Genomic DNA, 13,381 nt, shown 5'->3' on the forward strand with positions numbered 1-13,381 from the left:
TTTGAAGGCGGTCGTGCGTTATCTGTTTGCGCTTGCAGATGTGTGTGTGTACGTGTGTGTGTCTGTGTGACACACATAGGCTGCCATCGACAGGAGAGTGTGAAAATGTGTGGGAGTTTGTTTCTCTGGTAACTTAGCCCAGCGGACGACCATCTGGGGAGGGGGGCGGGGGGGGGGGCGATGGGGGGAGGGGGTGAGAAAAGGGAGGTGACAAAGGGGTGGGTGGGAGGGGAGTGGGGGTTGCGGTCATGGGAGGTCAAGAGCCTGCCAGCCCCCACCCCCTCCCCCGTCATCTCTCTCTTGTTCCTCCTCCTGACCACAGCTCTGCCTGTAGACGGCAGGAAAGGAACTCTGATTTAATCTAGTTCACAGACATCATATTTTAATAATGCTGGACAAACTTTGAGGAGGGGGGGGGGTTGAGAGTTGGGAGTGCGAGGAAGGGATGAAAATGTATAAGAACACTGAAATACTTAAAGGAGAACAAGAGAGAGATTTTGGTGAGAAATTAGGTGAAGAGGTTTTTGGGAGAGATAGTGACAGAGACTGTTAACTGTTTCTCTCCATGACAGTCTAGGGTCCAGGTGTTCCTGTCTGAGTGACGTTGTTGTGTGGCCTAACTTTGTGGGAGGGCTTGAGGCCATCTATTTGCAAATGTGTGTGTTTGTGTGTGTTAATATCCTTGTCAGTATTCTTGTTAATTAGACAGACGTCGGTGAGTGTGTTAATTCTCCTGTAGATTAAGCCAAGGCTGCAGCCAACGTGACTCAACATTCTCCACCGTGTGTGTGTGTGTGTCTCAGAGAGAACCAGACTATAGCCTCTTATAGCCTGAGGTATTAATAACCTCATTGACTGTCGAGATTAGTGTCTCCCTGGACTAGAGCAAACAACAGTGTAGAGGTCTCATCCCCCTTACGTTATTCCCATGACGATGGCACTATGACGCCCGTGATCATAGCTGGGTGGAAATTTCCACGTCAGGTTTTGGAGATACGCTACACTTAGACCTCCGTGTATCAACCGCCACGACACACTCTTCGGTTACATGGCCATCTGTAGTTACTGACTCCAGGTGGACGAAAAAGCACAAACAAACTTGCATACGTAGTTACATCGTCACACACATCGTCACACACATTATCAAACGTACACACACACACACCGTGTCTATTTAAAAGCTGATTAGTCCAGACTCACAAAGCTTGTTAAGACCAAACCTGGACCGGAAGCGACGGCAGATACGTTCTCTGCTGCCCCCCCCATCGCCCTCCTCTCTATCCCTCCTTTATCTGTCAATCCCTCCATGTTTAGCTTTCTGCCTTCCAATTATCAACTGTGTAAGTGTACCCCTTCGATAGCTCAGTTGGTAGAGCGGAGGACTGTAGAGACAAATTGTGGAAATCCTTAGGTCGCTGGTTCAAATCCGGCTCGAAGGAGGTTTTTTTGTAGTTGGTAAAGGATCTGAGAGGTGGTGGATCTCAACAGCTGGGTGGTTGGTTAGATTTACTGGAGTTAATAGGATGTTGTCCTTATTTACACAACTGTACCACTGATACGAGCCAATTTTCACATGATATTTGGTCTCTTTTGGATCCTCTTTATAGCTCAATTGGTGGAGTGGAGGACTATCAAAAACAGATATTGTAATCCTTAGGTTGCTGGTTCAAATCTGGATTTAAAAAAAATAATTTAGCACAGTTTCAAAGCTTGAGGTTTACCAAGTCACCGGCAGAGGGACACACAATAGCGGACCACACATTTCAAGACACATCCACATCCCATAATATCCACTTCCTCCCTAAAACAAACAGGCAACCGTGGCAACTTGTCATCTCCTTGATGAGAAACAGTCATTCGTTGCTGGTGACCGAACAAGTCGTTAGTCCTCCCCAGGGTCTTTCTTCAGAGGGGGTTTACGACTGGCAGGACAAAAGACACCCTCTGTCCAACAGGGGTCAATAATAGTGCCTGTAAAACTATTGACTGATGTGTTTGTGGACTAACGTGTGTGTGTTAGGCCTGGTGTGTGTGTGTTTGTGTGTTTGTGTGTGGGTGTGTGTGTGTGTGTGTGTCAGGTGCAGTAGTAATGAGCTTGTGACGCTGCTGGTGACGTCTGTCTCCTCTGAGCTCCCCCGGCAGGTGGAAACTCACAGATTAGCTTCATAAGACGGCTTCAACCCACACACACACACGGTAACACACCAAACTTCACCGCAGAGAGGGAGTCTAGAAGCACAGGGAGAGAGGGAGCAGAGAAAAGGAAGACCAGAGTCTGTCTAAGAGAAACTTTCTTTCCTCATTCGTCCAGTTTTCTAATTGATTGGTTTGGTCTGACCTCTGTTGTAGGATGACAATCCTCAGGTCTTATCAGTGAGTATTGATTCGTTGGTAACTGATTCTGATTCTAAACTGTAGGTGTTTGTGGGTGGAGTGAATCTTCACATAGCATCTTTCAGTTTGACCTGAAACTGTGTGAACCCAGAGTGTGAGTGTGTGTTTTGTGTTCTAGTGTGTACTTAGAGTGTGGATGTTCCGGTGTGTAAGCACAGTGTGTGTTGGGGGTCTTGTATGTGTGTGTTGTGGTCCAGTGTGTAACCAGAATGTGTGTGTATGTGTTGTTTTCCAGTGTGCCCACCGTCCCTGTGAAGAACCTCAATGGATCCAGCCCAGTGTATCCCGCGTTGGCAGGTACCAACACTCACACGCGTTTATCACCCTCTTTACATTACAAAAAACCATATGGCTTCTTTTCCTGTGCTAACAGTCGCCCCCTGTCTGTGCGCTGCAGGTATTACAGGGATCCTGATGAGCGCGGCAGGGCTGCCAGTGTGTCTAACCCGCCCCCCTAGAATGCAGCTTCACCCCCCTCCTGTCAGCAAGAGCGACATCAAGCCTGTACCTGGCCTGGGTCACTGCTGCCGCAAGACCACCAAGAAACAGGCCCGCAAAGGTGTGTCAGGGAGCCAGACACACGCACACACAACACACACAGTGACGTTCTTCCTCTTACGCTGTCCGTGTTGGTCTTTTCCCCAGGGAAGAGCCCAGAGGAGGTGGTGATGAAGTACTTTAAGAGGGCCAGGACTCTGCCTGACCTGGTGAGACAGCTGGCATCACGTAATCCCACCTGAAGCAGGAGCTTAAAGCACACAGCCCGGCGACCTGTGAGCGGGTCTAGTGCATTAACTCATCCCTCCTCATCCCTCCTTCCTCTCCTCATCTTCACACCTCACCCTTTTCTACCTCGTCCTCTTCTCCCTGCTCCTCCTTCCCCCTTTTCTCCTCCTCTCTCCCCCTCTCCCTCCCCAGGACTGTACCATCTGCATGGAGCCCCTGGAGGGGCCGTCGGGGTGCGGGGGCCCGGGGTTAGGGGCTGTGCAGCGGGGGGAGTCAGTGGGCCGTCTGGCTCAGTGTGGACACCAGTACCACCTCCAGTGTCTGGTCACCATGTACAACAACGGCAACAAGGATGGAAGGTACAGCTTGTACACACACTTCATACACACGCTTTGTGTTTGTACGTGATATTGTATGTGATATTTGTACGTGATATAGTATCTCATATCATGTATCGTTTCATATATGGTATGTCATGTATCGTATTGATACATTAACACGAAGTGTCATGTGTAATTCTTAATAAATGGACCGGTTTAAGGAACTTTTGAAATTGAGCAAAATTCCGACGTGCGATACAAAGATGACCACACTCGAGATACCTACAGTATTTTATAGTCTCCTTCTCCTCCAGCCTGCAGTGTCCCACCTGTAAGACCATCTACGGGGTGAAAACGGGAAGCCAGCCAGCAGGGAAGATGGAGTACCATGTAATACCCCACTCCCTGCCTGGACACCCCGACTGGAAAACCATACGCGTCATCTACAACATCACCCCCGGCATTCAGGTAATGCTCCTGGTGGTGCGTGTGTGTTTGTGTGTTTGTGTGTGTGTGTGTGTGTGTGAATAGTGGTTTTCCAGTAACTTAAAAAGTGCTGGCTTAACCTTGTTCTTCCTCTCTTCCACCTCCCTCTCTCCATCATCACCACCTTCCTTCTTCCTTTTCTCTCTCCCAGGGTCCAGAGCACCCTAACCCTGGCAAGCCCTTCACAGCCAGGGGCTTCCCCCGGCACTGCTACCTCCCAGACAGTGAGAAAGGACGCAAGGTAAAAGTCGTCACACCGGCCACGCAGTACACCATGTTCACACACACTCACAGACAGTGTACCATATGGAAAAGGCACATCATCAGTCAGTCATCTAATATATCGCATCCTCCTTCACTTCTACCATACTTCCTCTTCACCTCCTCCTTCCTCATTTCTACCCTACTCCCTCCTCTCCACCATGCAACCTCCTCCCCCTCCTCCTCCCCCCCAGGTCCTGAGTCTGCTCCTGGAAGCATGGGATCGCCGTCTCATCTTCTCCGTGGGGACCTCCAGCACCACGGGGGAACAGGACACGGTGGTCTGGAATGAGATCCACCACAAGACCGAGTTTGGCTCCAACCTGACGGGCCACGGCTACCCTGACCCCGGTCACCTGGACAACATCCTGGACGAGCTGAGGGCGCAGGGCATCACGGAGGAAGACTCCCTGCTACTCTGAGAGAAGAAGAAGAGGGGAGGACCATCAGAGAGAGGAGGAACGGAGAGAAGAAGAAAGAAAGAGCAAGAAGAGGACGAGAGAGAACGATCTGATGACTAACAAAGACTCACTATCAGGAAAAGGGGACGTAATACGTTATTGGTTGACTGTTTTGAAGGCTCCTCTTGATTGGTGGGTTCACTTTGGGCTTCTAACCAATCGTACAAGAAATAGTAGGCTCATTATGGCTGTATTTTGTTTATGGTGGTCACATTTTTAAGTGATTATTTACTAAACCTAGTTTGTCAATACTGAGGTGAGATTGAGCCGGTACTAGTTAACTAACCTTGAATAACTTACAAGTTACACTACTCGGAAAGAGAAGAGAAGGAATGGAGAAGCAAAATCGTGGAACTGAAGAAAACCCAATGGAAAGAAAGGACACGGGATGAGAGATATGAAGGGGAGGGGGAGAGGACTCGGAAGGAGGAGAAAGACAAAGAAGGAGACTGAGAGAAAGAAAAAATGGTACGAGTATGTAGCTTAGAATAGGAGTAGTAACTTAACTTGTAAACGGTACTTCAACAGAGCTTACGAATCACACGAGAGAGAAAGAAAAGGAGACCGAGCCTGTACGTCATTCGATCAGATCCACCTTTGGTTTGGGTGTGACACTGGTTGCTGACGCGTTCTAGTGTGCCCCCTTGTGGACACACTTCTCAACTACACCTCTGCTCACTGACTACACAGAGACCCAACCAAACATTACTGTGTAACATAATAATAATAATATGTTCATTTAGCAAACGCTTTTGGCCAAAGCGGCGTACAGATGGAAATTTGAACCTGCAACCTCTTGGTGTTCAGTTAAATGCTCTAGCACTGAGCTATAGCCACCATAGTACACAAACATACAAAGACCCACCGGTTTTATAACAACTTATTTGATCCTTTTGAGGATGTAACCTTCATTTAACCTCATTCCATGTATGGTATGTTGAGTTTACATGTATGTAAATAGTTTTTTTATACACTTTGTACCAACTGTGTGTAGAGGGGGGGGGGGGGCAGTGTTGATGTGATTGTGTGAGGGCCAGACACGGAGCCTCCTCTTGTGTTTTGTAGTCTGACTGAGGAGCTCATCTGGTTCGAAACACAACCTGCATTAATCTAGATACTTCCTGCACCCCGATTCTACAAGTCTGATGGACAGTGATGCCGCTGAAAGTCAGCTTTCTTACCTTCCTGGTGACTGGAGGGAGGGAAAAGAGCTGGATGGGTCATTAATGTCATATATATACATATGAGTGCTGCTTACTTTTATAAAGGAGCCAAGCATTTGGGCTTACTTGGAAGGATTGACTGCAGTGTTGGGCGTGTTATGATGGGAGTTGTAGTGTGTCACTTCCTTGAAGACTGAAGCTGTGTAGAAAAGCACCTTTCTGGCTGTTACAAGAACCTGTGTGTGTGTGTGTGTATGTATGTGTGTGTGTGCGCGCACATTGTCACTCCTGTGAATGCGTGTGCATTTGCATCGTTAGGTGTGAATGTCGACTGTGTGTACAACGACATGTTCTGTGGTACGGTTACCGTGCCAACAATTAGACACCAAGGTCCTTTAACTCAATACTATAATACCCTCTTCTTATGACTTTTTAGTGTAGTTAGTTTATAACAAGCGTTTTTGCGTTTTTATTAATGTACATAATTTATTGTATACAGTGTCATTTGTAATATCTTTCCTATGGTTTAAATGACAGATTGTGTTTTTTCCTTCTACTGTGTTTACAGAAGCCATGCACCTATGTTTCTTTTCTATGGGAAAGGGTATTTTACTGTAGACTTATTCTAAGTAAATATGGTAAATGTACTTTGATACTGTATTATAGGTCTATTAACGAGCCCCTATTGGTCACTTATGACTGATACTGTCCTTTGACTGGTCTTCTTGATCTCTCCATTATGTCACCATTATAGCCATTATAAATTGATTGTCTAATATGCTGAATGCTGGATAAGTAGTTGATTGTTTTTGTTTAGCCTACTTTGCTAAAAGCAGGGTTGCAGCTATTCATTTATGGGGTGACCATGACAACATGCTTTTGCAAACAAAAACAACACATTGCTTAAGTGTGAATAACTATTGATTACCGAACAAATAAATGAATAATGCTGAACCATGCCTCTTTTATTCATGTCATTAAACACTGACCGTAAGAGTCCTGACAAAAGTCTGACCATTGGTAATGACATGATTGTAGGCCTAATATGTAGGCACATTTGAGCACAATCGTTATGACTACAAATTGACAATTTATTGAAATGTAAAGAGTAGAATGAGGCTGACTGCAAGGAGCTGCTAAACGGCGCGCTCTGCAGTTCTAATTTAGAGATTTAAATGTGATGTGAAAAGTTCAGAGAAATGCGCGTCTGTAACAGCGTCCGAATGTCAAATTCTGGGAGCTTCGCAGCTAAAGATGTACAACAACGTTTGAACTCAAGCGGATAGCGAACATTTCTATACTTTTTTACAAATGTTCGCAATCAGTTCTCCCTGGTGGTCTAGTGGTTAGGATTCGGCGCTCTCACCGCCGCGGCCCGGGTTCGATTCCCGGTCAGGGAACAACTTTTTAATTATAACAATATTTCACTTCAAACACATCTGCTCAACAAAGTCCAAACCATGTAAATGCTTAAATTGTGTAACAATACATATTACATTTCTAAAAGAGAAAATCCTGTTTCGTCTTAATAAGTGTGTTTTCGTTTTTACAGTGATGCCACAACACCCAGTAGTATTGGTTTTGTTTGAAGAAAAATGATTGAACACTGAAGAAAAAAAAAAGAATCATAAAACACTGAAGATTTCGCGAAAATGTTCCTCCTTCGAGCCGGATTTGAACCAGCGACCTAAGGATATCAGCTTGATAACCGCTACAGTCCTCCGCTCTACCAACTGAGCTATCGAAGGGTACGTGAACTACTTGGAGATTCTGTGGCTCTAATAGTAAGTCTCTCTCTATATAAATATAAATATGCATACATATACATACAAGAAAGAGTAAGAAGAGGTATTAACGATCATTGAGCCTAATCTGAACCACTGAACACAGAAACGGCAGTTTGTTTATTAACGAAAAGCTTGACATCATATGCTACTCCCCTTCGATAGCTCAGTTGGTAGAGCGGAGGACTGTAGTTGTATGTGTTGGAAATCCTTAGGTCGCTGGTTCAAATCCGGCTCGAAGGAGGACATTTTTGAATAACTAGCACTGCACCCAAATAAAATATTGTGTAATTCCCTGCCACACAACAGCCTACTGCTGGTTGTAATCTATTTCCTTCATAGTGATAATGTGTTCTACAAAACGTTTAGATAGCAAATGTTTCACAGTCTTTGTGTATTTTCTGACTCACGTAGGCAGCAGAAGACCATTTTTCCTCCGCGACACTGGTTATCTGGTAAGAGACCGACTAAGATTCTGTGCTAACTGAGGTTAGTTTCCGAAAGAAAAGTTCCAGTTTCATTGTTCTGGAAAAACTTGGTTTCATACTTCATAGCTAGCTTGCGTGCTTGGAGTTGTAGCCCGGTTTTCTAATGCTAGCTCGTAGCTCACCGATAACGTTTGTAAATACGATTATGTTATATATTTCTGTGGTTTCTGTGTCAAATATGTGAGTCAGTCTTCATGATATCAACAAACTCCCACTACATAACAATTTTACTTAACAATAGCCCCCTTCACGGATATCTCATACAAAGCCTAAGTTACAATCCAATGTTTTATTTATTCAACAAAAACAATCTGAGAGGATTATACAAAAACATCACTTTTACCTTTCTGGGCAATTTCCTCACCCAGAAATAGACACAGTACATTACAGCCAGTTTACAAGGCAGCTAAAATAAAGCATGAATCCAGTCAACGACAGCAGGTCAAAGCTTCATCTTCTACTCAATTTGCACTCTTAACAGTTGTTGAAGTTTCTGCCACAGATGAACCTCAAGGAGGAGGAGCAGGCAATGTTGCGCCAGCCCACTGAGGAAGGAAACAAACCCATGTCAGTCAACGGCAGACTACCGCAACGTCAACTGGAAACAACGGAGAGTTAAGAGTTAAAGCCCCCCCCCCCCCCCACCCCCACATACAAAAGAATAATTCAATATACCCAGCACCATGAAACCACTGACACAATCCAACACTTTTATATTTTGGACAGCTGAGACTCACGAGTATTGCCCATGTACATGCAGGGGTAGCTGGTGACAGAGCCAATGCTGTGCCAGTTGGTGTAGTAGAGCCCTTCATGGTCGATCCACCTCCACTGATTCTGAAGAGGAAAAGAAGAGGATGAGAGGAGAGGAAGAGGATCAAATATAGCAAACTTCTGTCTCCTCCTCCATCTCTTCAGATACTATGCTTTCTGGGAGAAGAGACATTTGAGATCGTCTGAGCCTTGGGCGATGGAAGGAACAGAAGGAGAGATTGCAGAGCAAAGAAGAGAGAGGAGAAGAGAAAGAGAGACTCACCTGCAGGTTGAAACCTCCCAGCCATGTGTTGGGCCATCCAGCCACAGACATTTGCTGCTGGAGGAAGCTGTGTTCCCGGGGGTTGAGGACAGAAACCAGGCTTCCATGGCGTTGGTTACAGTAATCCTGGAACAGGGAAGAGGAGGAGGGGATGAGAGGAAGAGGAGGGGGGGTGAGAGGAAGAGGAAGTGGGGATGAGAGGAAGAGGAGGGGGGGTGAGAGGAAGAGGAGGGGGGATGAAAGGAAGAGGAGGGGGGGATGAGAGGAAGAGGAGGGGGGATGAAAGGAAGAGGAGGAGGGGATGAGAGGAAGAGGAGGGGGGGATGAGAGGAAGAGGAGGGGGGGGTGAGAGGAAGAGGAGGGGGGGGTGAGAGGAAGAGGAGGGGGGGGTGAGAGGAAGAGGAGGGGGGATGAGAGGAAGAGGAAACAACAAAGAAGGTCAGAGAGAGGGGTAGGGTGGAGAGAGATGGTTGAGAGGATATATCAGTCCAACACATCTAGTTATTCTAACAGTATTCTCTGTTCTCTTTTAGAGGTAAACACTTGAAAAATGTACACAGTATTTATTCAGACGTACCTCTGCTCTGTACCAGTTCATGGCGGAGTTGACGAAGAGAAAGCAACGAGACTGGTACCGGATCCAGCCGTCAGGACAGTAGCCAAAGCGTTCCTCTACCAGGACGGAAGAACCCACAACATTAACTACTGCCTCTCTAACAGAGTAGAAGAAGTAGATAGTCAGCAGTGAAACAAACTATGTCTGCATAACACACTGAAAAGCTTGGCTGGATCTCTGTTTTTGGGCATCCCAAGTGAATGGAACAACAACATCATTAAAGTAATGAATTAGATGAGTAATGAAGACTTTAAATATAATTTGTTTGGTTTGGTTTTAACCATAAAATACATCAGGCTGTACTGCATTCTCTTCCTCAACTTAAAAAAAAAAAATAAAGGTGGCAAACCTAGAATCAGTATGTGAAATCCAGATAGTAAAGCCAATGTTTCTTACAGATACGTTTTCCCAAACAGGTTTCAGAAGATAAAGTTACCAAGGACTGTGTCTCTCTCCTCTGGGAACGTCTCCAGCTCCATCTGATTCTCCACCTCCATCTTCTTCACTTCCTCCACCTGGACAGGATCCTCCAGCTTCTCTTTCAGCATAATATCCTCCACTAAAGAAACACGAAACACAGATTATTCATCACAATGTTGCATTGTCTCTTTTTATCTCCTCAGACCTTGGTATCGATGCTAAGAAATAGACTGAGCCGTTTGGAAGCAACAGTGAGGATCACAAACCTGGAACAGGAGCCTTTTTCTCTTCCTCGACAGGAACTATAAAACCACAAAAACACAACTTGTGAGTTTTGACTACAGCTTGAACAGGAGGTGCATTCATGACACAAAAGCAGTGCTGACCTGAGAAGAACCAAGACTGAAGCAATATTGTTTCAACGAAATATTGGGATTTTTAATGTTCCACCATTCTATTTCATTCTGATGAATCTGCTCCATTACAGTTCTACCACTACAGGTGAATATAGCCTGGTGTTTGTTTGTGTGTGTATGTGTGTGTGTGTGTGTGTGTTTAGGCAGCTAGATGCACACCCACCTGCGGCAGCTCTGACTGAGAGAGCCACACAGAGTAGCAGAGACAAAACTACTAGAAGCTTCATGGTGAAGATGAGGATCTTAAAGGACTTATAGAGACAGAAAAAGAGAACAAGGAATGTGTCAGCAGGTGGTCCCTTCTGCTCTTACAAATACCAACATTTAACATTTTTTTTAATAGAGTTGACAGAGAGAGACAGAGAAACAGAGAGAGAAAGAGAGAGAGAGATATGTCCAAACATAGCAGTTATCTCACCTGTCACAGAAGAATCGCCGATTTTGTTTTACTCGGGTTGTCTTCGTTTGGTGTTCAGTTGAAGTAATGATGCAGGAGAAGGCTGACTGGCTGTTTATATATAGTCAGGACTAAGACTTTTTATGGTCATGACTCAAGTACTGTATCCTCAATCTCCATGTGAAACATGAAAACAAGAACTTTGTAACTTGGAGATCATTTACTGTGTCATTTTTACAACTATTATTGGAGTTGGAGGTTAATGACCTAAGAAGTTTACTGTTTAGCCTGACGTTGTCATACTCATAATTCTAGTCAGAATATGAGTCTGATACCGCTCCGTTGGGCTGTGAGTATGCAGCGTGTTTCAACCGAACCTGGAAAAAAAATGCCTCTTCGCTCAACTGGATAGACCTACAACCAATCAGAGCAACGTAGTATGTTCTTTGTTGAAAACAAATTCAACCCAAGCGCTCTTTGGTGACGTGGTTGATTACGTTACTGTTGATCATCTGTCCATCATCGTATAAAGCCCGCCCTGAAAATTTGATTGGTCCGAACAGCTCTTGTTCGGACATAGTTTTTCCCCAACCGAGCGACCCCAGACCCAACTTCCCAACCAACATTTTTTGTGGGTGGGCCTAAGTTTGGCTGGCACCCAGGCTAATTTACTGTGTCATTTTTACAACTATTATTGGAGTTGGAGTTTAATGACCTAAGAAGTCGTTTGTGCTCCTGTAAATCAGACTGAACATTAATAACGATCTGCGTAATGATGAGAAAAAAAACAGAAATCCAGGATAAAACTCGTTATAAGTTTGGGCTCACCAGACTAATGCTTGCACCTTGTTGGTCCTTTACTGCATGTCATCCCTTGTCTCTCACCACATTTCCTGTCCTCTCCAAGCACATTATCTCTGTCAGAAATAAGTAATAAAGGCAGAAATGGCACAAAAATACATATATATAAAAAAGAATGGAATAAGTTTGAGGGTTGTTGTTGATATTTTAGATTTTTTTTTTAAATAATTTGTATTAAAAGTGTTCTCTCATACGTTTATGCATTCTGGGGTGGCAACAACACCAACATTGACATTCCCAACTGGACCTTACAATCATATAGTGTTTGTTATCATTGTTTCTATGTATATCCTAATGTACTAGGTTGAGTATATTCTCATACAAAAGTTTGTGAAAGGTACAAAACATATATATATATTGGCGTCGGTATTAGTTTGTATACTGCTTAAAGAAACATCAGTTTTCAAGATTACATTTACATTTGAGTCATTTAGCAGATGCTCTTATCCAGAGAGACTTACAGTAAGTACAGGGACATTCCCCCCGAGGCAAGGAGGGTGAAGTGCCTTGCCCAAGAACACACCGTCATTTACCGCCTACCTCACCGGCAAGATCACACATTTTAAATGAATGTCCTTGTGTGCTTATCTTCTTCACTTGAAGGAAGTGGATTAAGTTTTACCATCAACAACGTGAGTTTATGGATTAGTAAATGTGACTTCCTTGTCTCTGGGTAAATTGCTATTATCTTGATTCTAGGTCTCTGATCATGGGTAGCCTAAAACTCAGAAGGTTGTGGGAGTGAAGGAAAGTCACAAAAGTTCTTATCGGGAGAATTCCCGGTGGTACGGTGTTCATTTTAGGACATCCTCAGATCTCAAACTCAAGTGTCAGACTCAAACGAAAAGGCGTCAAATCTCAGACCAAAAGTCGTCAGACTCAGGCGAAACGGCTTCAGTCTCAGAAAAACCTCTGTCATTCTGTCACACAAAACGCTCTAAAACCAATCGCCATCATTCTCAGACAAAACGCTCTCAAACTAAACGGTGTCATTCTCAGACAAAACGCTCTCAAACTAAACGGCGTCATTCTCAGACAAAACACTCTCAAACTAAACTTTGTCAGAATTTTTTTTGTCAAAGCTAGCTAGATGAGGGAGCTGTTGACTAGCTTTCTGAATTAGCTAAAGTAGCAGCTTTTAAAGTGAATGACATGGTGGAGTTTGTTGGTAGTATCCATGGCAACCGGAGGACTACACATGTGTTTACTTTACACGAGTGAACTAGCTTGCAGAAAACAACTATTTCGTATTATATCAAAAGTAAGTTTTCTTGCTGTACCAGTTAACAGAAACAACACCGTGGTATTCACTTTTAAAGCTGCTAAGGGCTAGGGTTAGGGTTAGTTATAAGCTCCTAACCCTAACCCTAACAACGTATGAACTCAGTCGTCTTACAAATGCCATACGTTGTTATCAGAGGAAAGCCCAACCAAGAATTATATTATGTTGCTGTAACTGGGTTTCAGTTCATTACGGCTGTGGTATCGTGATCATCTGGTTCATATAGATACTATTGCAATACCACCCCACTCCAGCAGGAGGTACAGTTAA

At 44.5% G+C, this 13,381-nt stretch overlaps 2 protein-coding genes and 4 non-coding genes across 8 annotated transcripts in view; 4 read left to right on the forward strand and 2 right to left on the reverse strand.

Annotated features, from left to right (window-relative positions):
- The window catches only part of LOC134034072 (E3 ubiquitin-protein ligase DTX4-like), a 17,940-nt gene extending 11,175 nt beyond the window's left edge, over nt 1–6,765 (forward strand). For all 3 annotated transcript variants that reach the window (XM_062478413.1, XM_062478414.1, XM_062478412.1), the window contains exons 4-10: nt 2,630–2,691; nt 2,792–2,953; nt 3,040–3,101; nt 3,313–3,479; nt 3,755–3,908; nt 4,078–4,167; nt 4,382–6,765. In XM_062478413.1, the coding sequence (XP_062334397.1) occupies nt 2,630–2,691; nt 2,792–2,953; nt 3,040–3,101; nt 3,313–3,479; nt 3,755–3,908; nt 4,078–4,167; nt 4,382–4,609 (925 nt within the window). In that variant the 3' untranslated portion in view covers nt 4,610–6,765. The remainder of the gene's footprint in view (nt 1–2,629; nt 2,692–2,791; nt 2,954–3,039; nt 3,102–3,312; nt 3,480–3,754; nt 3,909–4,077; nt 4,168–4,381) is intronic.
- trnay-gua (transfer RNA tyrosine (anticodon GUA)) lies at nt 1,352–1,439 on the forward strand. Its single transcript is given in 2 exon segments — nt 1,352–1,388; nt 1,404–1,439. It is a non-coding gene; the product is annotated as a tRNA-Tyr (tRNA).
- A 374-nt stretch (nt 6,766–7,139) lies between the features above and the next one.
- On the forward strand, nt 7,140–7,211 carry trnae-cuc (transfer RNA glutamic acid (anticodon CUC)). The gene has a single exon. It is a non-coding gene; the product is annotated as a tRNA-Glu (tRNA).
- A 259-nt stretch (nt 7,212–7,470) lies between these two features.
- Nucleotides 7,471–7,559, reverse strand: trnay-gua (transfer RNA tyrosine (anticodon GUA)). Its single transcript is given in 2 exon segments — nt 7,471–7,506; nt 7,523–7,559. It is a non-coding gene; the product is annotated as a tRNA-Tyr (tRNA).
- A 191-nt stretch (nt 7,560–7,750) lies between these two features.
- Nucleotides 7,751–7,838, forward strand: trnay-gua (transfer RNA tyrosine (anticodon GUA)). The gene is given in 2 exon segments: nt 7,751–7,787; nt 7,803–7,838. It is a non-coding gene; the product is annotated as a tRNA-Tyr (tRNA).
- A 523-nt stretch (nt 7,839–8,361) lies between these two features.
- LOC134034095 (C-type lectin 16-like) lies at nt 8,362–9,797 on the reverse strand. Its single transcript, XM_062478446.1, has 4 exons — nt 9,697–9,797; nt 9,120–9,245; nt 8,821–8,920; nt 8,362–8,628 (listed from the first exon to the last, which is right to left on the reverse strand). The coding sequence occupies exons 1-4, from the start codon at nt 9,715–9,717 to the stop codon at nt 8,558–8,560; spliced, it is 318 nt and encodes a 105-aa protein (XP_062334430.1). The 5' UTR covers nt 9,718–9,797; the 3' UTR covers nt 8,362–8,557.
- Nucleotides 9,798–13,381: the final 3,584 nt, after the last annotated feature.

The sequence above is a fragment of the Osmerus eperlanus genome, chromosome 14 (assembly GCF_963692335.1).
Source record: "Osmerus eperlanus chromosome 14, fOsmEpe2.1, whole genome shotgun sequence".
In the NCBI taxonomy this organism is placed as follows: Eukaryota; Metazoa; Chordata; class Actinopteri; order Osmeriformes; family Osmeridae; genus Osmerus; species Osmerus eperlanus.